This window comes from Gracilinanus agilis, chromosome 3 (genome assembly GCF_016433145.1).
Source record: "Gracilinanus agilis isolate LMUSP501 chromosome 3, AgileGrace, whole genome shotgun sequence".
Taxonomy (NCBI): Eukaryota; Metazoa; Chordata; class Mammalia; order Didelphimorphia; family Didelphidae; genus Gracilinanus; species Gracilinanus agilis.
The window spans coordinates 625340788-625368173 of record NC_058132.1 but is presented as its reverse complement, the minus strand read 5'-3'; the positions used below and the strand labels follow the sequence as shown (position 1 = coordinate 625368173).

The 27386-nt window shown below is 37.2% G+C and overlaps 1 protein-coding gene across 1 annotated transcript in view; it reads right to left on the bottom strand.

Moving 5' to 3' along the window:
• COL4A3 (collagen type IV alpha 3 chain) overlaps positions 1-27386 on the bottom strand; it is a 158751-nt gene that overhangs the window by 35568 nt on the left and 95797 nt on the right. The window contains exons 23-34 of the mRNA XM_044670796.1: positions 26782-26877; positions 25362-25432; positions 22267-22446; positions 19576-19744; positions 17530-17622; positions 16241-16345; positions 13237-13334; positions 10470-10620; positions 7990-8103; positions 6174-6341; positions 4551-4640; positions 3670-3804 (exon numbers count right to left, since the gene is read on the bottom strand). Coding sequence (XP_044526731.1) covers positions 3670-3804; positions 4551-4640; positions 6174-6341; positions 7990-8103; positions 10470-10620; positions 13237-13334; positions 16241-16345; positions 17530-17622; positions 19576-19744; positions 22267-22446; positions 25362-25432; positions 26782-26877 — 1470 coding nt within the window. The remainder of the gene's footprint in view (positions 1-3669; positions 3805-4550; positions 4641-6173; positions 6342-7989; positions 8104-10469; positions 10621-13236; positions 13335-16240; positions 16346-17529; positions 17623-19575; positions 19745-22266; positions 22447-25361; positions 25433-26781; positions 26878-27386) is intronic.

Sequence of the window (27386 nt, the reverse complement as noted above, 5' to 3'; positions counted from 1 at the left end):
TTAACAGAAGATGACCTTGTAAACTTTGAAAGATGAGAAGAGATTAGACTTAGCATGGATGCTGCAGAAGTGTCTTCTGAATAATTACTGATATGTCTGCATTGGGAGCTGAAGACAAACTTGACACACTGAGGAAAGGCAGACCTAGGACTCTACTAGGTGCCCAGCAAAGAGCTACAACACCATGGATAAAGGAACTTCGTCCTTCCTTCCTTCCTTCCTTCCTTCCTTCCTTCCTTCCTTCCTTCCTTCCTTCCCCTTGTGTATTGGTTCCAAGGTAGAAAAGTCGTAAGGGCTAGGCAATGGGGGTCAAGTGACTTGCCCAGGGTCACAGAGCTGGGAAGTGTTTGAGGCCAGATTTGAACCCATCTCTAGACCTGGTTCTCAATCCACTGAGCTACCCAAAGGTACAAAGGGATCCTTTTGAGGACCCTTATAACCATGAAGATGAGAAAAGGACATTTGGCAGCCACAAACTCTATCATCTCTTTGTCACACATGCTCACTAAGCTTTTGCTCACTTTCCTTTGAACTGTGTATGTACTTGTGAGATAGTGTGCCTAGTTTAGATGTTTTTATCAATCATTCTTACTCTACCATCTTAGTAAATATTCATTTCTAAAAGTGAAGTAATGCTGATTGGTATATTGATTGATATATTGATAATTGACATAATTAATATATCAATGATCAATATATCTAGTGCTAGACCTCTCACTCTGAGGAAAGAGGTAGTAGTTAGATACACTCTGTGGACCCAAGCTAGACAGGATGGGAGAGTGGGACCCAGAGCCTGTATTCTATTTATATAATGCTGTAAATTTAATAAAGCATTTTATAAATGAAATATTACAGTTCTCCCTTGGACTTCCTGCAGAGAGAAGTAAAGTCTCAACTTTTTCCCCTTTGTTCTCTCTCCCAACCTCTTCATCCCCATAGTTATGAATTATTCTAAAGAGGTTTGGTCACTGAGCAACTCATAACTGCTAGAGGTGGGGAGAGGTGAAGAGAAATCCTCTCCTTCCCTGTCTTTACAGAAAGTCCAACGGAGAGTTGGTGCCCTAAGTCACATGTACAGAAAAAAAGAATGTAATGTAGAGATAAAGTTCTCTCTCCCTTTAAAGTCTACTGAGTTGGCACTTTTTCATGCCCAATACCCAGTGCTCTTTGGTGTATTCCCTCAACTACGGATGGAAGTGAGGAAGGGAAGAGGATCATAGGGAGATTAACCAGAAACCACTGACTGAACATGCCCCTTTTCAGGAGGTTCACTCACTAGAAAGATCGGTCAAATATTTAGCTCCAGAACTGCCTCAGTCCACCAAATAAGGGGGAGGAACAGATTCCTAATTATTCCTGATTATACCAACATTATCTCATTCAATCCTTGAAGAGCCCTATGACATAGCTATGTAGACTCCCATTTTAGAGATGAGGAAACTAATACTGAGGCTAAATGACATCTCTACTGTTGCAGAGGATGAAAGTACCATGTGGAATTAAAATTCAGTTCTCTTGACTCCAGTTTTAGTAATTTTTTCCTATATTTGTGCTGGCTATGTATCATATTTTTTCTTAGAAATATGCATATATTTAACATATATTTAATTAATCACAATAATAAATAATAAATAAGTACAAATAATAATTAAAACATGCACATACTTTAACATATATTTAATTAATTATAGTAATAATGAATATGCATAAATAATAATTAAAATATGCATGTATTGTAACATACATTTAATTAGTTATAGCAATAAACAAATAATAAATATGTATGAATAATAAAATATGCACACATTTAAACATATATTTAATTAATAATAGCCACAAAAATAAATATGTATAAATGATAATAATTAAAATATGCACATTTTAAACATATATTTAAACTTAATATTTAACATGCTTTCTGAAAGGATTGAATTCAATGAGATATGGAATTACTTCCCTCGATTTTACAATCCATAGTTGTGAGGATATTGTTGGCTTAAATGCCAGGGTCAAAATATAGCCTAGGTAGGAATGGGTATAATATCCAGATTTCCTTATAAAAGACTTATAAAATGCTGACAAATTATATAAGTAATCTATAATAGTAACGAGTTTGTATGCCAAGGCAGAGACGATCAAAGCCGTTGCCTGAATGTAACCGTTTAGAATACATTAGACCTAGCTGTAAATAAGTTTATGTTAGTTTTGCATTTTGCAACATTACTTAAAATAATTATAGCACCATTAAAAAATATGACAAAACAATAGCATAATTTTATAAAAAGTTACTTTTCCAGCTAAAAGTGAAACAACCGAGGATTTTATAAATCTGAAAAAAATGGATTTTCTGTGTTAAAATGATAATATGAAAGGTTCCTTTAAAAGACCTGTTGTTCTCTAACTTTCTTTTTTAATGAAAGTACTTTTTTTCTTAATTCTTATTTTAAATCTTAATTCTTATTTTCTGACTTAGAGCTGATGCTAAGTATCAGTTCTACAGCAGAAGATCCATAAGGGCTAGGCAATTGTGATTAAGTGACTTGCCCAAGGTCACACAGCTAGGAAGTGTTTGAGGTCACATTTGAACCCAGGCCTGATTATCCAACTGAGGCACCTTGGTGTCCCAGAAGTACTTCTTTATGACAGCTTTTTCTAAATTTATTCTTGTGTTTTAAGAGGATATCAGTTTTTCAAAAAGCAACAGAAAATACATTGAATATTTATTTCTTAGAGACTATAAATATTGATGAGCTTTTTATTCCTTCTTCAAATCGCATGAATAAGTCAAAAAGACTAAATTAAGCGCTTACTATGTGCCAAATACTATGCTAACTGCTGGGGATACAAATATAAGCAAGAAGAAAGACAGTTCCTGCCCGCAAGGAGCTTACATTTCTTGTAGTGAAGACAATGAAGAAAATTCTTAAAAGAAAAGTAAAAACCTAGGTGGTGGGGAAGATAAGTGGAAAGAAGCCCAAAGAGTCAAAAGAGTTCAGAAAAGACTGAAGGAGTGAATACAGCTGGCTTTACCCTTTACTTAAATCACAAGATATGAGAGGAATAAAGGAAGAGGCTGCAACACTGGAGGCATCTTTTAGGGTGGGCAGCCTACTTGGGAATAGTGAAGAAAGAACTCACTTTGCTCTTTGAATTAATATACAATATTAATATTTTCTTTTTAGCTTTCTGATTTTCTAAGAACACTGGATTAAATTTGGCAAAGAAATGAAGATTAGGCCCTTTTTTCATCTTGCCTCAGTCTTATTTCATCTCTTTTTTATTCTAAAACTAATTGAATCAAAAATATAAAAATACCAAATTGAAAATATGTGAATTCCAAACTGCTAGGCATATTAGCTAATTGCTAAGTGTACATAGTGATTGTAGGTACCTTCTAAAAATCACAATGTGTAGAATATATCTGTTGCAGACAAAATTTGAGACTGTCCCTAGTCTGCAGGATTGTCTGGAACATTAAGATGAGGTTTTAATTACAGCCTACTTTCTGAGTGTGTAGCATTTTCAACTCCAAAGAACAGGGGTTTTGGAAAACCTAGCTTTTGAAATGTAACTTTATCTTGGTGACTATAAATGCACAGAAACACAAAATGTATTCAGAAACACACATTTAGTCACAAAAAGTGTTTTAAAAGTGGGAACTCGCCTTACCTTCTGATCCTGGTTCACCTTTCTCTCCTACATCAGCTGATATTGCTGATGGTCCTTGATTTCCTTTATTACCTCTTTCACCCTTTATGCCAGGAAGTCCTTTCTTTCCTTTTCTTCCTGGAATTCCCAAGTTACCTAAAAAGAGCAGTAATAACAGTGGTTCTTGATTATGGTCTTAGTATAAAATCTTGGGAAAGATTATGGATGATATTTTTACCCAAAACAAAGGGCAACTGGAAAGTTATTTGGTAGTTCTGTGTTATTTTCAAGTTAACAACATTATAAAAGACTCCATGTTGTTTAAGGTGTTTATAACTGGAAAAGGTGAGTTCTATGCTAACATCAAGATAACTCCCAGTGGATACATGTCTTAGATAATAAAGTCATAAAAACCAATGAAAAGAATAAGGAAGAAATTACCTTTCAGATGTATGGATATAGGGGAAGAGTTTATGACTGACAAATGATAGGCTTGCACAAGACAGAATTCATAATTTTGATTATATAAAATTTAAAAGCCTTTTGCACAAATAAATCTAATGTAAAAATCATAAGAGAAGAAGATATCTGGGGATATCTTTGTAAAAAAACTTTATAAATTTCTCTGATAAAGGTTTCATATCTAAGATATATAAGGAACTAATCCAAATTTGCAAAACTAAAAGTCATATCCCAAATGCTTTAGACTTGACAAGATGTTTTACATGTACTTTCTTACTTGATCATCGCAGCAGTACTTTGAACTATTATGATTCTCCTTTTACAAATGAAAAAATTGACAGATAGCAAGAAACATAATCAGGATTCAAACCCAAGTCTTTTGTCTTCACGTTCCATCTTCTTTCCATTACTGAATGTATACCTTCACTGACACAACTTACCCTTGTGTCCTGGGGTACCTGGGTTCCCAGGAGTCCCAGGTGGTCCAGTTGTTCCAGGATGACCCATCATGCCAACTTCTCCCTTTTGACCTATGGAATATGAGTAATGTAGAAGAGTTTTGGATTATTTGGGATTATCAAAGTAAATGAAATAAAATAGTTGAGTCAGGTGTCTCTCACTGCTTAACAGTGGAACAGAGTCAAGGGACCTGAATAGACTTATTCTGGAATAGAAACAGACATTGAGAATCAAAGGATAGAGACCAATTAAGTGCAAGATGGTGAATTAGAGGCAGCAATCCAGCTGGACTCTCCTAATATTCTCCTCCAAATAACTTTAATGTCTCAAATCAAATTTTGGAGTGGCAGAGCCAACAGAAAGTCAGAGTGAGACATTTTCCCAACTTAAAACAATTTAGGACATTGTTAGGAGATATGTGACATTGGGGTGGGAACAGTAATAGCTAAAGGCTTCAGAGGTGGCTGCAACAGCACTAGTAGCAGCTTTGGGAGCTCTTAGTCCAGAAATGGTAATGGTATAAGACAGCTGGTCAGAAAGAGATTATTGGGGACCCTTTGTTTGCACTGGATATAGCTGTGTAACGATTATTTGCTTAAACCCATTTCTGGGTCACAGTTCCAGAGTGGAGAGGAGTGCTTATGGTCAGTTATAAGGGAATAGAGGTTCCTGTGGCAGTTCCAAGGCAGAGAGGAGTACTAATTCTTTTACCTACAAGGGAGAATAGAACCTGGTCACAGTTCCAGAGCCAAAAGGAGTGTTAACACTTGAAACTGCAGGGAAGCAGGGGTCTTTCTTGGATAAATACCAGAGCACAGACCAGAAGAGCAGTAACCATACTTCTCCCCAGATCACACTATTTTGGAAGCACTGAAAACTTGTAGATTCCCAGAACAAGCTCTGAAAGCAACAGAGGGAAAAATTCTGAAGCATGGCTCACCTGCAGATAAGCAGAGCCCAATTTTAACATAAAATTTAAAGTCAATAAATAGTCTGGAAAAATGGGCAAACAATGGCAAAATTAGACATAAAAATTAATACAGTGTCAGGGAGGACCAAGACACAAATGTGGAAGATGACAACAATGTGAAAATGGTTGTAAGCAAAGCCTCAAAGAAAAATGCTATGGACACAAGCCCAACAAGAATTACTAGAAAAATTAGAGTTGAGAGTAGTCGAGGAAAAACTGGGAGAAGAAATGAGAGTGATACAAGAAAATTATGAAAAGTGAATTAAGAGTTAGGTAAAAGAAGAACAAAAACAGTCAAAGGTTTCTGTATATAGAAAAAAAAAACTTGGTTTTCAAAGAGATGGTCAATAGAAGGCCCTATTTTCCAACAATGGTACCAAATATGTCTTTTAGAATGGCAAAAGAATATTGTTTCAGTTTGGAGCACAGTTGCCATTTTTTGATTTTTTTTCCCCCTAGAGGAGAACAGCAAAATGCTTCTAATCTTAGCAAACCAAAGGAATACCCTCAATAAATGCAAGTTCAAGAGGAAATTATCACATATTTTTGGCATTAATTCTTCAAACAAATGATTCAGAATAGATGTCTCATATAGTGAAAGAAAGTTTATATTTTGAGAACATATGTTCAATACCTGGTGGACCTGGATGTCCTGGAGCTCCTGATTGTCCTGCTGGACCCAGAGATCCTTTCTCCCCTTGATGACCTGGCAGTCCTGGTGGGCCAGGTTCTCCTGGGGATCCTGATCTATCTAAGCCGGGTATCCCTGGGTCCCCTTTAGGACCTTCCAAGCCATTGTCGCCTTCAGAAACAAACAAAAAACCAACCATCAATAACTTCAATTCATTTTTCTATAGTCTTTAGGTTCATAAGTAGCTTTCCTCAGCAACTTTGTGAGATAATTAACTTAAGTAGCTTGATTGGCATTGCATAATGAAGACACAGATCCAGAAGTATGAATGGACTCTGCCAGGGCTACACAGCTGGTATTAAAACTCAGACCCCCTTAATTTGAATGCAGCACTCCTGACATTATTATACCATGTGCCTCTCAACAGCAACAAGAACCCTTCCTCTTCTCCATACCCCAAACCTGATACAAATAAAAGGACAGAGTTGGAGTGGTAATGCAAATGGAAAGGGTCAAGTAAAATTGGGAACTAGATCAATCAGCAAGCATTTAATGAGCACCAACTGTATACTAGACATTGTGCTAGGTCCTGGGGCTACATAGATGAAAATGAGATAGTCTGTATCCTGAAAGAGTTGACATTTTTAAAAAAAATCCTTACCTTCTATCTTAGAATCAATAATATATATTGATCCCAAGGCAGAAGAGTGGTAAGGGCTAGGCAATGGGGGTTAAGTGACTTGCCCAGGAGGAGAAGAGCTGACATTCTAATGGGGGAGACAGATTAGACCCTCACTCTTTTCTTTAACTTAGTGAGGTAGACAGAGCACTACACTGGGCATTCTAATCCTGACCTTGCCTCTAATTAGGAACATGGCACTCAGCAAGTTACTGAAACTATTTGGGCTTGTTTCCTTCTCTGAGGAAATGAGAGGGAGATACACTACATGATCTCTGTCATGCCTTCCAACTCTTATCAATTCTATGGTTGTTGAAGACTTTTAACCTCATAGCTATACAGCTCAATTCACTAGATACAGAGGGTCCAAGTTACACGTTCTAAGTAGCACTGGCACCTAGATGGTGTCCAACATGTTTAATCTGCAGTAGATTTGCAGAGTCGCTTGATTTGAAGTCTGGGGAGCCTTCAGAGTCCTTCATAAATAATAACAGCATCAGCACAATGATGAAAATCTTGGCAAAAATGTCTTCCTCTTTTTACAAGCAGTGCATTAATATGCAGACATTGGCCCTATTTTAAGGTTTTTTTCTGCTCAAGTGATGGCAGAAACAGATGACAAACCAAGGAAAAGAAAATTCTCGGTACCTATTATGTGGGGTAACTTTAACTTGCCTGCTCATGGTCCATATCCATTTATTTTAAATTGATGTAAGGCAGCATTCATATTTTAGTCAATATTTTAAGATGATTCCACTTATTTTTGATACTATTGTATTAATATACTGTCCTCCTCACCTTATGGAAAATTTCCCCACATTAATCCAATTTATCGATCCAAATGAAGGATTTGTAAATAAAATCTTTTCAAGCTTTAAATAAACCTTCCATGTTTATGCCCTCCTAGATCAAATTCACAAAGCACTCTCTGTAGTAACTTTAAGAGCTTTTCTCTCTTTAGGGTATAAACTGCTGTGTGCCAGTGTTTCTGGTGCCAAAATGATATTTCCAAAGATCATTACTAACTGAATCATCCATTATAAATGTGCCTTTTCCAGTTCATTTTTAAAATGATGTAATGTAGCAAACAAAACTCACATCATCTGTCCATTTTATTGTTTGACACAAGAGTAGATCTACCTTGTGGTCCTTTTAGTCCATTTAAACCGGGAAGTCCTTGGGTTCCTTTTTCACCTGGTATACATAATCCTGGAAGCCCATTAAATCCTGGAGGTCCAGGAACTCCAGGCTCTCCTGGAAAAGAGAAATGAACATAAACACATACGTGATACAAGAAATTACTAGGACACATGGATTAGTACATTTGTGATCTCATTAGTGTGCATACTCTTATTGATAATCAAAGGAATTTATGATATCATCAGCATAGATATTTCCTCCAGTGATGCAGTCTACAATCCACCCATGACTGTCCATTCTCTGCAACTCTAGACCATAGTCTCCATATTCCTTTGCCCACAGAATGTCTACTATGCATTCTGGGGACCTTGCTTCCTTTCTCTTGACCTGGTGAGGATACCCACAAAGCCCCTAGGACAACGGTCGGCAACCTTTTTGGCCGTGAGAGCCATAAAGGCATGCGGAAGGAGGAGGATGGAGGCAGAAGGCGCTGGAATATGGGGGGGGTGGCTGAAGGGCCCCCTGGGGCACATCCTGGGGCTCTGCCCAGACTGGCTGGTCAGGAGGTGGAGCCAGATATGGCTCGAAAGCCATATGTTGCCGACCCCTGCCCTAGGATATACATAAATTATCCCTCCATTTTCCAGTGTGATCAGCTTGTCTTTCTGGATCATACAGTTATTTGATGGCTTTCTTTATTCCTGTTCTTTTTAAAAGTTCTCTTCAAAATACTGCAGCTTGTTCATATTTGTTAGCTCCTCTCTCCATTGCTCTCTGAGTGATATTTTTCAGTTTGTGGAAGATTGAAGTATTCCCTGAGTTATAGCAATAGAATATTGGAATATAAAAGGTAGTCCTTTGTTTTAGAGAGAAGCTTGAGGTTATTAAACTGTCGTGTTTCAGAGGTAATCAGCATGCACTTCTATTTGGTTCTGGTTTCAGCTTACTGCCTAATTCACACAATGTATGACCAATAAAAAATATATGAGTGTATGTAACACACAAATATATGTATATGTATATATAAACTCAGTGCTCATTTGCACTGTCTGAAATATATACATATATATGTATATACATACATGTGTGGATATCTATATATTTACATATTATTGACTATATACGCATATATAATATGTCTATAGTCAATAATATGTTATTACATAATAATATGTTGTTACATATTAGATAAGTTCTTTGGATTCTCCAGCTAATCTGGACAAGAGGTATAATTCATTAACTGTTATTACTATAAATTTTGTCTCATTTTTTCCTGCCCTTTTAGGATGTAATTTTTTTAGGAGGAAACAGACTTATTTCTGATATAAACTAATCCTTTAAATGCAAGGATTTCCTAAAAGAATTGAGACTTTTAAAAACTCCTTAGTCAGAAGTGAAATGAAGGGTGGCATAGTGGATAGAAAGCTGACCTTGGAGCAAAGAGGACCTGGGTTCAAGTTCTGTCTAAGATACTACAAAGATCTACTGCTTTTGTGACCTTGGGCTAGTAGTCCCTTAACCTTGCGGTGGCATTGTCACTTCTCTAAGACTGTGTCTTTTAGAGGGGGTGTCCACCTGCATTAGAAGAGAGAGTTCCCTATATTAGTGAAATTACAGGTCCAGTCCATGCATCCCTGTCCTCTCCTCTTCTAAATGAAAGATCTAAGAAACACTTTCTGGTCATTGTCATTGGGTATCCAAGAAAGAATAAGTTGTTTTTAAGAGGAATGTCATGGACCAAAGTCCCACCATGATGCTCCCATTATGTCATGGAGGTGACCAAAGCAAACTTTGCCAATGAAGTTCTAGCTCTGGCATCTCCCAATCAAGTTACAAAGTCTTTAAGTATTGATTAAGTCTGCCCTGTGAGGATCTTTGTGATTAGCTTTGGAGAGACTAATTGCCAAGGAGTTAATCACTTTTCAGTAAATTGTTTGATCAGGCCACCAAAATAAGGCCAGTCTCCTAAGTTGTAGAAAGATTGACCACGAATGGATGCAAGACCTACACAAAGCCCATCACACCTCTGAAGCAGGGAAGTAAAAATAAAATAATAAAAGGCTTCCTTAATACTTGCACAATAAAGCTTTCTTTGCAGCACTGTGGAGTCTCAGAGGGAGAAGGCGTGAGTGGGTACAAGCCCTAACTCTGATACACACTCGCCTGTGATTACGGGAAAGTCACTCTTTCAGTGGCCCCAGTATTTCTGTATGAATACCCGACAGGCTAAATCACTGGGAGTTTGCACACCAGGGTTTCCCTAAATTGACTGGATCACAGATCTAGACCAAAATATATGTTTGGGTTTCATTTCTGCCTGTGTTTTCTCTATGGTGGAATAGAAAATTTTTTCCCCAAATGGACATCCTTCTCTTGTGTATATCCCTTTCCTCCCCACCACAATCCCAGGAGCTAACAGATATGATTTTCCCTTATTTTAGCTCAGCTCAAATGTGGTTGTGAATAATCAAGGCAAGTACCTGGTGGCCCATTAGGTCCTTCCTTTCCTGGGGGTCCTGGAAGACCTGGAAGTCCAGGGAGTCCATTCTCTCCATTTTCCCCTGAATCTCCCCTTTGTCCTTGAAAACCAATTTTTCCTGGTTTTCCAGGCATCGCTGTACCTGGGTCTCCCTAAAAATATAGTAAAGTCATACACAATCCATAAGATTTAGAAGAAAATTCAAGTCACTGAAGAACAAGGCATTGTATTGCTTTGGCTCAGAGGACTTTCTCTGTGGCTATCATTATGACTTTGAACTAGTCACTTCACTCTGAGCTTCAGATTCCTCATTATTAAGATTTGTAAAATGAGGGAGTTGGAGTAGACGTGAATGAATGAAAAACATTCAGTGAATACTATATGCCAGAACATTATACCTAGAACTGGTGATACTAATAGAAGTGGATATGAAATGGATAGCTTCTGCCCTCAAGAAACTCATATGTGAGGGGGAGATGTCACAAATGGGGAAGTGGTGGCCCCATCTGGATATTTTGTTTTAAAAAGAAAAATGGCAATAAGCACCATAGAGCAATAGACTGTGTATGGCCTTAAACTTCTACTGTAAATTTTTGTTTTTAAAGTGTACCTTTTAATGCAGCAATGCCACTATTAGATTTACTTCCTCAGGAGAGCAGGGAAAAGAAACTTCATATTCTAGAATATTTATAACAGTTCTCTTTGTGGTGGCAAAGATCTGGAAACTGAAAGGATGCCCGTCAATTGAGAAACAAGTTGTGGCAAATGATTGTGATGGGATATGGCTGTACCATAAGAAATATCAAGCAGGTTAATTTTTTAAAAAGCCTAGCAAGACCTATGTGAAATTGGGGAGTGAAACGAGAAGAACCAAGAGAATGTTATATACAGCAACAGAAATATTGTTTGAAGGATGACTTGTGTATGTCCATTTCCAGATAAAGAACTGATAAAAAGAAACAAGCCAGACATAGTTTTATGTATACATATCATCTTTTTTGTCAAATGTTGCCTTCTTTAGTGAGGAGAGGGAAAGAGTTTTCTGGGAATCTTAATGTAACCCCCCAAAATACATTTAAAATAAAAAATAATAAAGATATTTAGGGACCAAAATCATAACTTTTTTGGCTAAAAGATATTAGTTTACTTATGTCATAGTACTTGGGAAGGAAGATGCTATTTTTTTTTGCATTTTTGAACCCTTAACTTCTGTGTATTGGCTCCTAGGTGGAAGAGTGGTATGGGTGGGCAATGGGGGGTCAAGTGACTTGCCCAGGGTCACACAGCTGGGAAGTGTCTGAGGCCAGATTTGAACCTAGGACCTCCTGTCTCTAGGCTTGACTCTCAATTCACTGAGTTACCCAGCTGCCCGAGATGCTATTTTTTTGAGGTACATTATTGTTTGAGGCAGCTATATTATTATGTGCAGAGCATAAAAAGCTCTTTGGAACCATCTCATTTAATCCCCTAATTTTACAAATGGATAGAGAAGTTTAGACCCAGAGAAGTTAAAGGACTTATCCAAGTTGACATATCTTTAGTGGAAGAGCCGGGACTAAAATCCTATTTCCTTGGTGGCCAGGTTTATGCTTTCCCCATTGTATCTTGGTGCCTTCTATTAAAGAGGTGGTATAATAAAATGTTATACAGCCTAGAAAAATGCTTCATTAAATGTGTAGTATATTCTATTTTCAGCAGAAGACAACAGTAGTTTTAAGATAGAAGGTAAGGGTTGAAAAAAATACCTATTAGACTATTTCCTAACAAGCCTGTGAGGATGCAGTGTGGAAAGAGGGTCAGTCATGTACTTGTTTTTATAGCAGTAAAAGTATACATGTTTTGCCCTTCCTATAAGGTTATGACACTACTGACCTGCCATCAAGCAGCACATGACCAAGTTATTTATACAGTAATGGGTTGAGATTCAAAATTCACATTTTGAACTTCAAGGTTCAAAGGTTGTTCACAATAACTATGTGTAGTAAGTAGCATCAGTATTATTATCAACATTTTACAGATGGGAAAACTGAGACTCAGAAGTGTTAAATGACTTTTTCAGAGTCACACAGCTAGTAAACATCAAAGACCTGGGTTTCTTCTGCTGATTCTTGTAGTTTGAAGGCAGGGATCCCAGTCATTCACACTATAAAATTTTGTCCTGTCACCAGTTACTCATACTTGCAAAACGACAGGTCAGAGTTTGAGATGCAAATTTGAGGCCATGCACAGAGCTCTTATTGGTTTCATGTTTTTAAAAAAGCCACTTGGGAAACCGAATCTATAATTTTGGCCTTATTAAGATCAAGCACTAATCATTACACCAGTTGACTCAGGGTCTGAAAGATATTAGTGATGATTTAAAATCAAGGTAAGCAAGTATTTTAAAGAAGCTCAGAAACATAACTCAAAACATTATCTTGCAGATGACCAGATAGATTTTTTTTAAAAAAGGAATTAGTAAATAAGATAACCTGGTAATTATATGAAGCTCCAATGATATTTGGATTTTCTTTTTCTTTCTGCAATTAAAATGTTTAATGACTTTTTAAAAGCTTTATGTCATTTAAAATACTTGCTTAATGGTGTATTTTGCAAAAAAGATGAATTTTTAATACTTAATAAACAACCTACTGAGAGTAATCAGGAAAAATGCCAACAAATTCTGCCCCTCTTTTTTAAAAGAAAAGATTAGAAGCTAGTAGTATATAATTGTGCACAACAACTTTAGCCTGCACTTGGATTAAACCAAGTTTGTGATTCTCTCAGACCTTTGCTCCTGGGAGCCCTGGCATTCCAGGCAACCCAGGTTTTCCCATTTCTCCTGGACAACCTGGTGATCCTCTGGCTCCTGGAAAACCTTTGTCTCCTATAAAGCAAGCAGAAAAATCATAGAAATTAAATTATTATTTTTATTTGAAATTTTTTATTTAATTAATTAAGTTAGAATATTTTTCTATGGTTACATGATTTATGTTCTTTCCTCCGCCCTTCCCAGCCCCTTCTCATAGCCAATGAGCAATTCCACTGGGTTTTACATGTGTCATTGATCAAGACCTATAGAAATGAAATTATTAAGAGACAGTTCATCTTCTACAATTCTAATGTCAGGAAAAATCAAGAGTTAATTCAGTTAAGTTTATTTTTTCTTCTTTTCAGACCTTTTGATTAGCTTAAAATGGTTCCCCCTGGGAAGAAAAAACATCAGAAATCATACTCTACATTACTATTTTTAATGTAGAATTATTATTTTCATTCAACAAATTTCCAGACAAATGCTTTGGGTTCAAAGCTGATTCAGCTTCAACTAATTTAGAGTTTGGATTTAATTCAAATTCATGGATAAAAGTGAGTTCAAGAATGATTCCTTCAGTTTTGCTGTGATCTTTCAGTCGTCCACAATTGTTATAAAACATTTTGTAATCTTCATGAAGGGAAAAAAGTGCTTTTGGTGTCTGTAGGAAGATAAGTCCAAAAGTTGTATTCAATTCACTCATGCAGTTTTGTTAGAGGAAGTACTTATATTGAATTGTATGGACTTAGGCTAATGATTAGGACTGTGATGGAAATTAAAAGGAATTTATCCACTTAAAGTTAAATAGGTTAAATAGTCTACTGAACTCAGGGAGTTGCAGTTCAAGTAGAAGCCAAGGAGCTCAAAAAGGATACAATCTTCCTGTGAAGGTTTCTGCTGGTTGGTAGGGTATGAATGTGGAGCTGATTCACAAGAGAGCTGAAATAGCCCTGGAATTATGTACTGAAACACCTGAGAGGCTTTCCACCCCACTATTTGGTGAGAGACTGGAGGTAGTTTTAGTTCATCAGGAGACTAGCATATGACCACAGTAGAAAGTAGCAAAGGACTAGAACAAAACAGAAGAATGGAGAGAAGTTTCAGCTGAGTGAAGGACCAGAAGAGATCACCAGTTATTTATCAAACAGCAAAACAAAAACTAAAAAACTTTTTGGGGGTGTCATAGTGTTTCCAGCTGGAATGCAGCCTTTGTAGTACGAGTTACTCAGGCTACACATGCTCACTATGGATGCACTCTCCCAAGCAGTGTCTGACCATGGTATTATCTAAGAGTGTTCCTTCTCCTACTAGTTTCATGAGAAGAGGTAGAAGTATGTACTCCAATATATAATGGAAGAGAGGAAATTTTCTTTCTCATTTATCTTGTTTTGCTATTTAGTTAATGTATCTTCTGGCTGACCTGGTAAAAGAAGCACTGGTGGCACTTGTGATATGATATGAGGTGTGTGTGTGAGTGTGTGTGTGTGTGTGTGTGAAGAGATTCTACCTCAAACCTTGGTAGCTGTCTAGGGCCTATGTGTGAAGAAAGTTCAGGCTACACTTCTATATTGTAGTTATAAGTAGACTTCAGAGGCACAAGAATACCAGAAGAGAGGTACACTAACGATAGTTGAACTCTAGGCTGTTAAAAAGCTTTGTTCCAGAGAGCAAGTCCTTTAAGTAACTAACTTGGCTATCAGAGAAGCTTATAATGACATTCATTAGAGCAGTGATGAGAAAGACATGGAGAGAAAACTGGGGTAGGCTGTTAGTTCAGAAATCAGTAGGAAGTAGTGTAAGGACCCCGAGTGAAGGCAATTTACTGGAACCATATTGAAGGGGAGGATGAACTGAAGGTCAGTTCTCTTCAACTTCAAGGCATTGGGGTAGGAATTCTCACATTTGAGAACTATGATCATATTATGATCAATTATGATCAATATTTATAAGATAAAACTACCAGCAAACCAAGCCACATAGGATAGGCTCTCAGATCATATTAACCTTAGTTTATTTGGAATTTATCTGGCAAAATGAGCTGAGGCTTCTTAGAAATTATTTTAGAACAGTGTGACTTCTTGGAATGGATCCTATGGTTGCTAACTGAAAGCATGACATTTATCACCTGTATTTCTTTTGGAGTATTTGCTGTGAGATGAGAAAAATAATCCTCTTTAAATAACTCTTCTATGCCTGAAATAATTGAATCAGTGGTGGTAGTTTTTTATGTATTAAAAATCATACATTACTGTTATTTTTTTGTTGTTGTTGTTCAATCGTGTCCAATACTTCATGACCCCATGGACCATAGCACTCCAGGTCCTTCTATCATCCACTATCTCTCAAAGTCTGTCCAAGTTGATGTTCATTGTTTCCTTGACACTTTCTATCCATCTCATCCTCTGTCACCTCTTTTCCTTGTGCCTTCAATCTTTCTCAACATCAACATCTTTTCCAATGAATCCTATCTTCTCATTATGTTGCCAAAGTATTGAGCTTCAGCTTCAGTATTCTATCTTCCAGTGAAAATGGTCTGAATTAATTTCTTCAAGTTTTGACTGATCTGATCTCCTTGATGTTCAAGGGATTCTCAAACGTCTTCTCTAGCACCACATTTCAAGAGTGTTGATTCTGTAGTATTCAGCTTTCCTTATACTCCAACTCTCACCTCCATACATTGCTACTGGAAAAACCATAGTTTGGCTGTATGGACCCTTTGTCAGCAAAGTCATCTGTTTGCTTTTTAGCATGCTGTTTGGATTTGCCACAGTTTTTCTTCCAAGGAGTGTCTTTTGATTTCATGGGTATAGTTGCTGGTTTGCATTTATATTTGAGCCAAGAATATAAAAAAACGGACATTGCTTTCATTTCTTCCCCTTCTGTTTGCCATAATGGGATGGGACCAGTTGCGAAAAGCAAGAAAGCAAGTTATTTTATTAGGAGAAAAAAAAATAAAACTTTTGCTGAAATTTAGCATTTACCTTTTTGTCCAGGAGTCCCAGGAATTCCAGTTCCTGGGAATCCTGCTTCACCATCAGGCCCAGGAAGACCCGGGTAACCTCTTGGTCCCATGGACCCTGGATTTCCTAAAAGAAGAAGACAAAAAAAAATCAGCTTTTGTTTATCCTCTGCTGTACTTTATTCATTAAAAAAAAAACCCTCATCCCACCATCTTAGAATCAATACTGTGTATTAGTTCCAAGGCAGAAGTAGTAAGGGCTAGGCAATGGGGGTTAAAGTGACTTGTCCAGGGACACATAAGTAGGAAGTGTCTGAAGCCAGATTTGAATCTAGGACCTCCTGTCTCTAGGCCTGGCTTTCAATCCACTGAGTCATTCAGCTACTTTCTCTTCTCTACTTTATTTCTGTCAAATGCACTCTCAGACGCTCAGGTTATAATTCAGTGCCATCTTGGATTCCTCATTCCATCTCACCCCACACACCTAATTCATCACCAAATCTCGCTCTTTCTAATTTTATAGAATCTCTCCTCTGACTCCTTCTATCTGCTCACATAGTTTCACCTTGATTCAGCCTTCATCATCTCTCCCCTAGATTATTGCCAACAGCCTCCTAAATGGCCTCCCTAACACAAGTTAGTCTTCAATCTAGTACATACTCCACACAGCAGTCAAATAATTTTCCTTAAATATAGTTCTATCATGTTACTCTAGTGTTCAATCAATATGCTGCACATAGTTTCTGTATGTGTATATAATACATGTGTATGTGCACATATGTATACATTTTAAAAACTAGCATTTAATGTGTGTACATACATGTGTGCATGCTTTTTATGCCAGCATTTTGAACTGATATAGAATCTCCATCTTAGGAAAAAAGACAATTAAATTTTAATATATAATCCTAAAGAAGGTACTCAGTTTACTAAGGAAGAAAGTAAGGACTAAGTAAGTGATTTTTTTGAAAACTAGAATTTTCTGATAATCTCTAGAGCGTTGTTTCCTCCTCAGAGGCACAGTGGGCACCTTTCTCTTTCTCAAGTGATTTTAACTATCTGAGAACAATCACCATGGTTACTGGATCAGAATGAGCTCAGCAGTCATAATCATTAGTGGGAAAAAGAGTTGTTACAGTCATATCAGAGGACAAACAACAAATCCTTTCTCTTCCCATGCCCTCTTTTTAAACTGGATAATGATGTTTTATGAACTGGATTTAACTAGGTTTTATTACTAAGCTTTCCTTGTAAGGAAACTCAGAATTCATTCTAATTTCTTAAATTTTATTTGGAAGAAGAAATACTTACCTCTTGTGCCTTGGAGGCCAGGTAGCCCTGGTAACCCAGGAGGACCTGGAGGGCCAGGTACAGGGTTCACTATGCCTGGTTCCCCTTTAGGACCTTAAAAAAAGATAAGGTAGAAATATTAATATATGGATTGTATGTTTCCTTGGCAATTAGGAAAAAATGTAAACATTATTATAAGCATTTCAGAATTGCTTATAATTAATTTCTGTTTCTGTTTTCTTTTTTTTTCTTAAAACTCTCACCTACTCTCTGGAGTGCAGAAAAATGAGCCTAATATTTCTAGGTGACAGCCCTTTGAATAGTGGCTATCATGCCCACATCTCCTAAGTCTCCTTTTCTCCCAGCTAAACATCTCTATTTTCTTCAACTCATCCTTCTGTGGCATGAACTCAAGGCCTTTCAATCCTGATTGCTTGTCTCTTGACACACTCCAGCTTATCAATGCCCTTCGTCAATATGACCTCTTAACTCCTCTCCTGATAAAAATATTCCAGGTGTGGTCTGATTCAATAGGTGCATCAGGATTATCTCTTCTCTTTATTCCTGGAAGTTATAGCTTTCTTAATATAGGGAAAGTTTCCACTCTCTTTGTTCTTTCATTCCTTTTTCCCTTCGTTCCTTCGTTCCTTTTTTCCTTCCTTTTTTCCTTTGTTCCTTCCTTCCTTCCTTCCTTCTTTCCTTCGTTTGTTCCTTTTTTCCTTTCTTCCTTTCTTTGTTCCTTTCTTCCTTCCTTCCTTCCTTTGTTCCTTTTTTCCTTCCTTCCTTCCTTCCTTCCTTCCTTCCTTCCTTTATTTGTTTAGCTGCTAACATAAAATAAAAAAGAAGAAACCATCCCCTAATTCCTAAAGCTTGTTTTGGAACTGTCACCGTTAGTCCCTGTGACCCATCCTTTCTAAACTCTAGCTATATAGTTCAATGCAATATTGTTGGTTACCTCAAGGCTAATTGCATTTTCATTTTTTAATATATTTTATTTTTTTCTAATATTTCTTATACATATAACAATTATAATGTTAGTTTTTAAAATTTTGAATTCCAAATTCTCTTCCCTCCCTCCTTTTTCTCTCCTATCCCTTAGATGGCAAGCAATTTGACCTAGGTTATATATATAACTATATTTACAATACTGTAAGATGTTAGTTATTTGTTTTAGATATGTTGACTTTTAAGTTTAAGTATTCCTTTTGGGCAGGTAGGTGGAGTAGGAGTTAAAGTAATGGGCTTGGAATCAAGAAGATTTAGCTTCATGATTTCAAATCCAGCCTTAGATACTTTCTAGCTGTGTGACTCTGGGGAAGTCACTTAGCCCTATTTGCCTGAGTTTCCTCATCTATTAAAAGGAGATACAGAAAGAAACGGTGAATCATTGCCAAGAAAACTCCAAATAGGATCATGATGAGTCAGAAATGACTGAAATAATGCAACAAGTGTTCCTTTAAGTTTATTAACTTTCCAGAAAAAAGAAAAAAGATTTTTAGTCAGGTCACCATGAAATTCCAGTATGTAAGTGTGGTCAGGAGCAGAGAGCAGGGTAAAAATCATAACCCATCTGTTGCTTTTGCTTCTTCTTTAGGTTTATAAAATTTAACTTTTAGTTCTCATTGAGATTCTAATCTAAATTCTTTTGTGATTAGATTAGCAATAGTTACACAGTGTCCAGATATATGTTAGTTGTGTTTGAATTGTTTAGTAGCAAAAGATAAAGTACTTTCCCCAGTATAACCCAGAGGTCATCTTTCCAAAAATCTGAAAATGCCATGTTTGGAATTAATTAGGAGGCTTGAGTTCAAACCCTGATTCAGAAACTTCTTTGCTGTATGACCCAAATAAAATCACTTAATCTCTCTCAGCATCACTTTCATTATCTATAAAACGAAGATAATAATAACATTTACACCATAGGGTTGTAAGAATCAAATGGAATAATAAATGTAAAATGCTTTGCAAGCTGTAAAACTCTATATTAATACTGAGATTAAAAGCTTGATAGACCCAGAAATCCATCATACATAGAAATAAATTGGATTGGATATAAAATTAACCAACCATCATTTCCAGGTGGTCCAGGAAGTCCAGGCACACCTGTAGCTCCCTTTGGTCCAGGTACTCCTTGTGGTCCATAGTTGGAATGTCCAGCTGGTCCCATGGGTCCTGGGGGCCCAGGTTCACCAGGATTTCCTGGAAAACCTCTATCCCCCTTTTCACCATTCACAACCTATGGTAAGAAAATATAACTGATTGGTATTTACAATTTTATTCCATTATTTATTTATTTGTTTTACAGGAAAATTGAAAGTATTTTCTGTCCCTGGTCTCTCTTTTTATGACTTTATGGATGACTCTTTCTAGAACTTCTGTTTAAGGAAGTGCCCAGCCCAGTCCTGTTTCAATGTTCTCCAGGCTGCCTCAAGACTTCATCTTCCATGTGCCCTCCTCAGATGTATTGCTTTCCTCTTGTCCTCTTTTCAGCTTCCTTTCAGGTGCTATCATCCTCAGTAGAATGGAAACTCCTTGAGGGTAGGGACTATCTCTCTTTCTACTTTTATTTTCTTCATAGTGCTTAGCACAATGCCTAGACCTTAGTAAGAATTTAATAATGTTTGCTGAATGAGTATTTGCTATAATTAGAAACATATAATAGAATGCATAGCATGTTACATTAGTGATAGTCTTTGGGGAAATGTCAAATTTACAATATGTTTCTGTTGAGCATAGAAGTTTACTTCACTATTAATCAGTCTGGTTACTTATTTTGCTGGTGCCAATCACAATCTCTTCTTAGCAGATGACTTTGTAGATGGTTTTATGATTTGCTGTGGTCAGACAAATTCATCACCTGGTGGCCAGCCTTCTTGTGATTTGACTTCCAAATTTAGCTAGTTGGTTTCTTAAGATCTTCACCTTTGGGTTATTAATCCACCACTGAGCTGATAATTGGAATATGTTAAAATCTGATAGTTTATCTTCCACTGACTAGCCTTCTAGAACCTAGGTCACCTTCATATCTCAAACAAGCAATTAACAAGTATTACAACATCAGATCTATCTATGTAGAAATATATGCAAAATAAACTTAAGGTAATGGGAAAGCATTGGAGTGTCATGGCCCATAGTTGATCTGGCCCATCTCTCCCATGAGTCTTAGAGTTTCAGCACCAGCAATATCTCCTTGATGATCCATGACCTTCTCATCATGGGGCAGGGGCTATGGAAGCTTTATTTAGGGAAAATTCATTTGGAATAAAGCTCTACTTCAATACTTCATCTCTGGACTTTTGCTATTTGCTCCATTTCCAATTCAGTGACATTTCATTGCATCAAAACTATCTGGAAGAAGCCTTGATTTTTATCAAACAGATGTATGAATCAATGTCAGGCTGAGTAAACTTGAAAACCAGGGTGGCGTCCTTGCTGGTCTTGGAGTCAAGAAGATTAGAATCCATGCTCTGCCTTTGTGACCATAAGTCACTTAATTGCTTAATGCTCTGAACACTAAGACTACAAATTACAGATGAACACTGAAGAATGTTTCCACGCTGGGAATTTTTCATATTGATGAAATTACAAAGCTAGGGGATGGGGTGGGAAAGCACCCCAAATCCAACCAAATATAAGTGTTTATGATTCTCTTTTAGGCTGATCTTTGTTTTCTGTGATGCATAAACTTTACACTCATGTAGATATACATACCTACTTTTGCCTATATCTGAAGATGAATGATTCAAGAATTTCCTATAAATGCAAATCCTATTAAAACAACTTATAGTTCTATAATACTCATCCTGAGTATACAGAGTTAAAGATTCTCATAGAACAGTTGATACTAACTTTCTGATGCGTAGAAAGTATTGCTGATCTTATTGCTGGGTTCTTTTTCCATGAGTTACTGTGGCTAGAAATGCCACCACCTGGTGGCCAACCTTCTAGGGATGAGCCTCCCTGAATTTGGCTCTGAAGTTCATCTTTGAATAACATATAGACAGTCTATCAGTGTCCCTGTACTTGAAAATTTTCCAGACTGATAAGCTCTTCCAGAGATGGTGTGCCATTGACACAAACATTAAAGTCCAGGACCAACAATGGCCCGAAGAGAGCTTGGAGAAGGACTTTAGTGGAGGGCTATTTAAGTACATTACAAAACTTTTATATAAGTTGCTTTATTACTAGTTAATTCTAATACTAGTTTATGTTACTAATATTAATTAGAATTAATTTAAATACTAGTTAACATTTCTAAAAAGAATGAATTAACTAGTAATAAGGCAACGTATGCAAAAGTTACTGTATTTACTTAAATAGCCAGTCTCCTACTAAAGTCCTACTCCAATTTCTCAACAACACTTAGGTGGTACAGTGGAAAGAGCACCTTTCCTGCCTAGAGCTAGGAAGACTCATCATCTTGCTGAGTTCAAATCTGGTCTCAGTCCATAGCTTTATGACCCTGGGCAAGTCACTTCACACTATTTTGCTTCTGTTGTCTCATCTGTAAAATCAGCTGTTGAAGGAAATGGTGAACCACTCTAGTATCTGTGCCCAAGAAAGCCCCCATTGGGGTCAGAAAGTGTTGAACGTGACTGAATAACAACAACAAATAATTGTAATGGTACTTTCTTCACATATTCATGATTCAGTTCTAGCTGTTCTCACTCTTTGTTCTCACTCTCATTTTTTCCTTTAACTTCATCTTTATTTCAGATACAATGAACATAACTTTAAAAAATGTTACTGTGTACAAACCGGTTCGCCTTTTGTGCCTGGCAATCCTTTAGTGCCAGGTTTTCCAGGGATTCCATCTGAGCCCTTTTTCCCAGGATCTCCTCTAATCCCTGGGTCCCCTCGATCTCCTACTTCTCCTTCTTGTGATGTTTCACCTTTTTGTCCCTTTAGTCCTTGATCACCAGGAGAACCTGGGAATCCCTAGTGAGAATCAAAGAGAAATCTTATTTACATTTTTGTGAAATTCGTTTCATATTTTTCTTAAATACATACAGTAGTACCAGGCATTTAGAGTGAGCTTTGGGGTTCACAGACTTCATTTACATACATTATCTCATCTGATTCTCCTAAAATTCTTGTGAGGCAGATACTATTATCATCCACATTTTACAGATGAAGAAACTGAGACCAGGAGGATGAAAGAGGCTTTCCACATTTACACAATTAGAAAGGGTCTGAAGTGGAATATAAATCGGACTGTGAAGCATCATGTTAACACCCACTTCACATGCATTGTGACTGAGGCAACAAAATATCAACTCCTAAATTGTATTTGTTTTATTCATTTCTATTTGGGCATACCATGGCTAATTTTTTTGCAATTTAATTTATTCATGCTGTAAGTAAACATTTTCCAAAATTAAAAAAAAAAACCTACAACCAGCTTATACTTATTATCAAAACCATTTAAGTTTTGAGAAAACCATCAAGGTTTTGTCCCTGTGGGTACTCTCTTCATGTTTCATGACTCACCATGGCTGAAAATAGCATGCTGTGTTCATTTGACTGTTCCACTAACAAGCTTTTGGTGGAAAGTTGAAGATTATTAAGGTAATACAATAATTATGGTGATTGATATTCAGTACAATAATCTAAAAAACTGTGGTTCAACATTGATTGTCTTTGATTCTCATTCAAAAAGGTGAATCTTTTTTTTTATTTTAGTTGATTGGGGTCCCCATTGTCCAGGGCCCTCTGATGATGGAGTTTCAGGGAACAAAGGTGACAGAATTCCTGAATGGTCACTCTAAGCAAAAGTAAATGATGTATAATGGTTGTCAGTAGGACAGCAGTGCCTTCTGTCCAGGGATGTGGGTCACATATTGCTATCTCTTAGTGTGGTTGAATTCGCCATCTACCTTAGTCTCATAGCTTCATCTTAAGAAAATGGAGGATGAAGCACACCCAGAAGATTTAGAGAAGGTGAGACAAAAACACCTCCCCCTCCTTCCTACTTTCTTTTATTCTGATCCCCCGAACTTGGAGGGACAAATGCTTTGAAGAAGTATCTTCAAATGTGAGCCCACTTTCCTCAGAAACTAATGTGTTTAGAGAAGATTGGGTTCCATATGTGTTATAACTTCTATTTTTGCTATAATGTGTTAGTAAATATATTTTTTGTAAAAACTAACTAATGGGGGGCATCTTTGTGGATCAGTAGATTGAGATCCAGGCCCAGAGATGGGAGGTGGTGGGTTCAAATCTGGTCTCAGATGCTTCCTAGCTGTGTGACCCTAGACAAGTCACTTAACTCCCATTGCCTAGTCTTATCACTGTTCTGCCTTAGAACCAATACACAATATTGATTCTAAGATGGAAGGTAAGGGCTTAAAAAAAACCTAATTGATGTTAATTGGTTAAATGATACTGGGGTTTTAATCACTGTCCATTAATATTGAGGCAAACAATGGCATTAGAGAAGAACATCTCCATCCTCTCAGGCAGTACCTCTAGAACACTGAGTGGAAGATACAGCTTTGTTCTAGGGGATCTGACTCATCACTCTGAGTGGGAATTGGGCTAAAGACCCTGTCATTATAAAAGTCATAGGCACAACCAGAAAGACCTGGTGCCTGGTTACCTGTGTGTGTAATGCGATAGAACTCAATGGACCTTTGTCTTTAAGGATGGGGATAAGAGCCTTGGCATTTACAGTAGGATGGGTAGGAGTGGCCACAGTTTTTCCTTTCCACCTGAGAATAGGATTGGCTAGAGGGGTATGACAAATGAAAAGGTGAATGTGTGAAGAAGGATGTGATAGTTTTTCTCCAGCATCAAAATTACTCAATAGGAAAAGCTATTTGTGTATTGGGGGAAGGGAGAGAGAGACAGAGTCAGAGACAGATAGACAGACAGAGAAAAATACAGAAAGAGGGAGAAAGAGAGAGAGAGGAAGAGAAAGAAAGAGAGAGACAGATAGGCAGACAGACAGATGGAGAAAAACACAGAAAAAGGGAAAGAGAGAGACAGACAGATAGAGACAAACACCACAGAAAGAGGGAGAGAGGGAGCAACAGAAAGACAGAGACAAACATAGAAAGGGGGTAGGAGAGAGAGAGAGACAGACAGAGACAGAGAGAGAGAGAGTCAGAGAGAGACAGAGAGACAGAGAGACAGAGAGAGAGAATGTAATTCAATACTGTTTGATACTGTGCTGAGAAAGTGAGGAGGGGGTCTGAACAACAATAGAGCTAAAAAATTAGATAACTCTAATTTGGCCACCATTATCTTATCCTTAAAGAGCTCTAACACTTTCTTTCTCAAAGAAGTGGTGGCAACTTTAGCAGCAATGAGAAGTGGATGTCAGAGTTAAGCCTGTCTTTCATTAGTCCAGACCTTTACCAGCTCTGTGATGTTGGGCAAATCACTTCATCTCTAGGTCTGAAGGTGATAGTTGACACTCTATGAACCCTGAGTTTTTAAGCCTCTTAGGGAGACCAGACCTCCTGGTAGTCTGGAGCAACTGTTTAGATCCCTTGTAGAGGAGGGGTCCATGAAAGAGGAATGCTTTCTTGGCTGTCTGTGGGCTTAGATATGAGTACTTTCTATATTCTCTTCTATGTATGATAAACTTATTTTTTGTTCAAATCTTTGTTCACCAAGTGATTGCTAGGGAACTGAGACACCTAGACAAACACTAGAAGAGAGTCAAATCCAAATGTTCCAAGGTCTTGAATCCCAAATGAGAGAAAAATAAACTATAGAAATTATTCTTAGAGGGTAACCCTCAAGACTGATTCTGATCCATCTATCAAAGGAATCCTGATTCTCACAAACATGAAATAAAAAAAATTATCAAACTAAAATGTTTAAAGAACTCATAACTGTAATCTTACTGGAAAACCTGGTAGACCTTTATATCCTGGAGTTCCTGGACTTCCCTTTAAACCATCAGGTCCTTGCCTCCCTGCAAGTCAATTAAATAACAAATATTTACTGAGTGGTTATTATATGAAAAAGAATTCAGTTAACAAAGGCTATGAAAGCTACCTGTTGTTCTTTTCAGTTCTCATCTAAAAGAAGTTATTTAAATTGTTTCCATTTTATTGCCATCAGTACATAACAATGTTCTTGTTCAATCGTTTTTTAGCTATAGCCAAATCCCATTTGGGATTTTCTCGGCAGAGACACTGGAGGGATCTACCATTTTCTTTTCCAGCTTATTTTATAGATGAGGAAACTGAGGCAAGCAGGCTTAAGTGACTTTCTCAGAGTCTCACAGTTAATAAAGGTTTGAGGTGCATTTAAATTCAAGAAGATGAGTCTTTCTGGCTACAGATCTGGTACACTAACCACTGTGCCACCTAGCATAAAAATAGTGTGAGGTAAAAGAATGAATTAAGAGGCAGAGTAGGATATTGATACAACTCTAGGCTTTCTTTTCTTAAGTTATCAAAAATACTTTCAAGAATGGGGGGAATACTTCTGTTGGGCATTTAAAGCACTTTTTAACTTGGGGCTCCTTGACCAATACCAGTGCAGGCTACTTCTCAAGAATCTAAGTTTCCCCATTGTGCCCAGTAATAGCAATACTGGACAATGATTATCTGTAAAAAACTTGGCTACTCTCAGCAATGCTCTCACCTGGGACAATCCTGAAAGGCTTTTGATGGGGAATGCGAATGCTCTCCACCTCTAGAGAAAGAACTATTGGAGTCATCTTTCACATCAGTGTATTTTTGGTTTTATTTTAGGGTTTTGGTTATGTATGACTTTGCTCTTATAACAATGATCAATATGGAATTGTGGTTTGCATGACAATAAAAAAGAATCTATGTTCCCAACCCTAGACCATCAACAGATACCAGGATCAATATTGACAGATACCAGGGATGATCCAGACTCAGGGAACTTTCCTCTGCCCAATCCAGAATTAATTGGTCACTTTCTACCAACCACTGGACACCTACACTCAGCTGAATGCTGACTGAATTCTACCTCATTCTCACTCCAGAACCTTACCCCAGAATTCTACTGTGCTGAGTGAATTTGGTCTAGAGTCACCTGGAATTTCTTGCCTAAGTGTCCATAGCCTCAGTAGAACCTTTTCTGAATGTACGTGAGTGAACGCCCACGGATTAACAAAATATTTCCATGCTGGCACTTGTGTTACCTGCACTTTCTGGTCCTGACCTTCTAAAATTCCCTTTCTAGTCCACTTAAATAATCCTAGTACATCTATAAATTGCAAAATCTCTTTGCCAAGCAAGTCAGTCTTCCATGGAAAAGGGAATAACAAATCCAAAAATTATTTACCTTTAATTCCATTTTTACCATCTAACCCAGGCAAACCTGGTAGTCCTGGGGGTCCTGGAGTATAAGTACATTGAGTACAAAGCAGTCCTGCTTCTCCTAGAATGAGATGAATATTCCATTAATCATGAACCCATATGATCTACTTAGGAGAATTAGATCTTTTTTTTTTTCTATGAGACAGAGAATTTGTCTTTTGTGTGTTCTAAAAGGCAGTTAAGACACTATGAGGGGCTTAATAAATATTAAAATTACTAATAATCTGTCCCTATTGTATCTGCCTGGGGAAGACAAGTAAATGCAGAAAAATAAAAATTTGATTCCAGGTATCCTGAGTTTGGGCATTGAAAAAGAGATTGAAATATCTGCCACAAAAGTGATTAATCCTTTAGTGTTTATCACTTAGCCTAAGGAATAAAGCTTCAAGTCTATAAGGGTATATTTGGGTGTTATTTCAACTCTCTATTTATAGATACATACACATAAGATCCATGAAGCATCTTCTGCTAATTCATTCTTCCTTTCCTTTCCTTTCCTTTCCTTTCCTTTCCTTTCCTTTCCTTTCCTTTCCTTTCCTTTCCTTTCCTTTCCTTTCCTTTCCTTTCCTT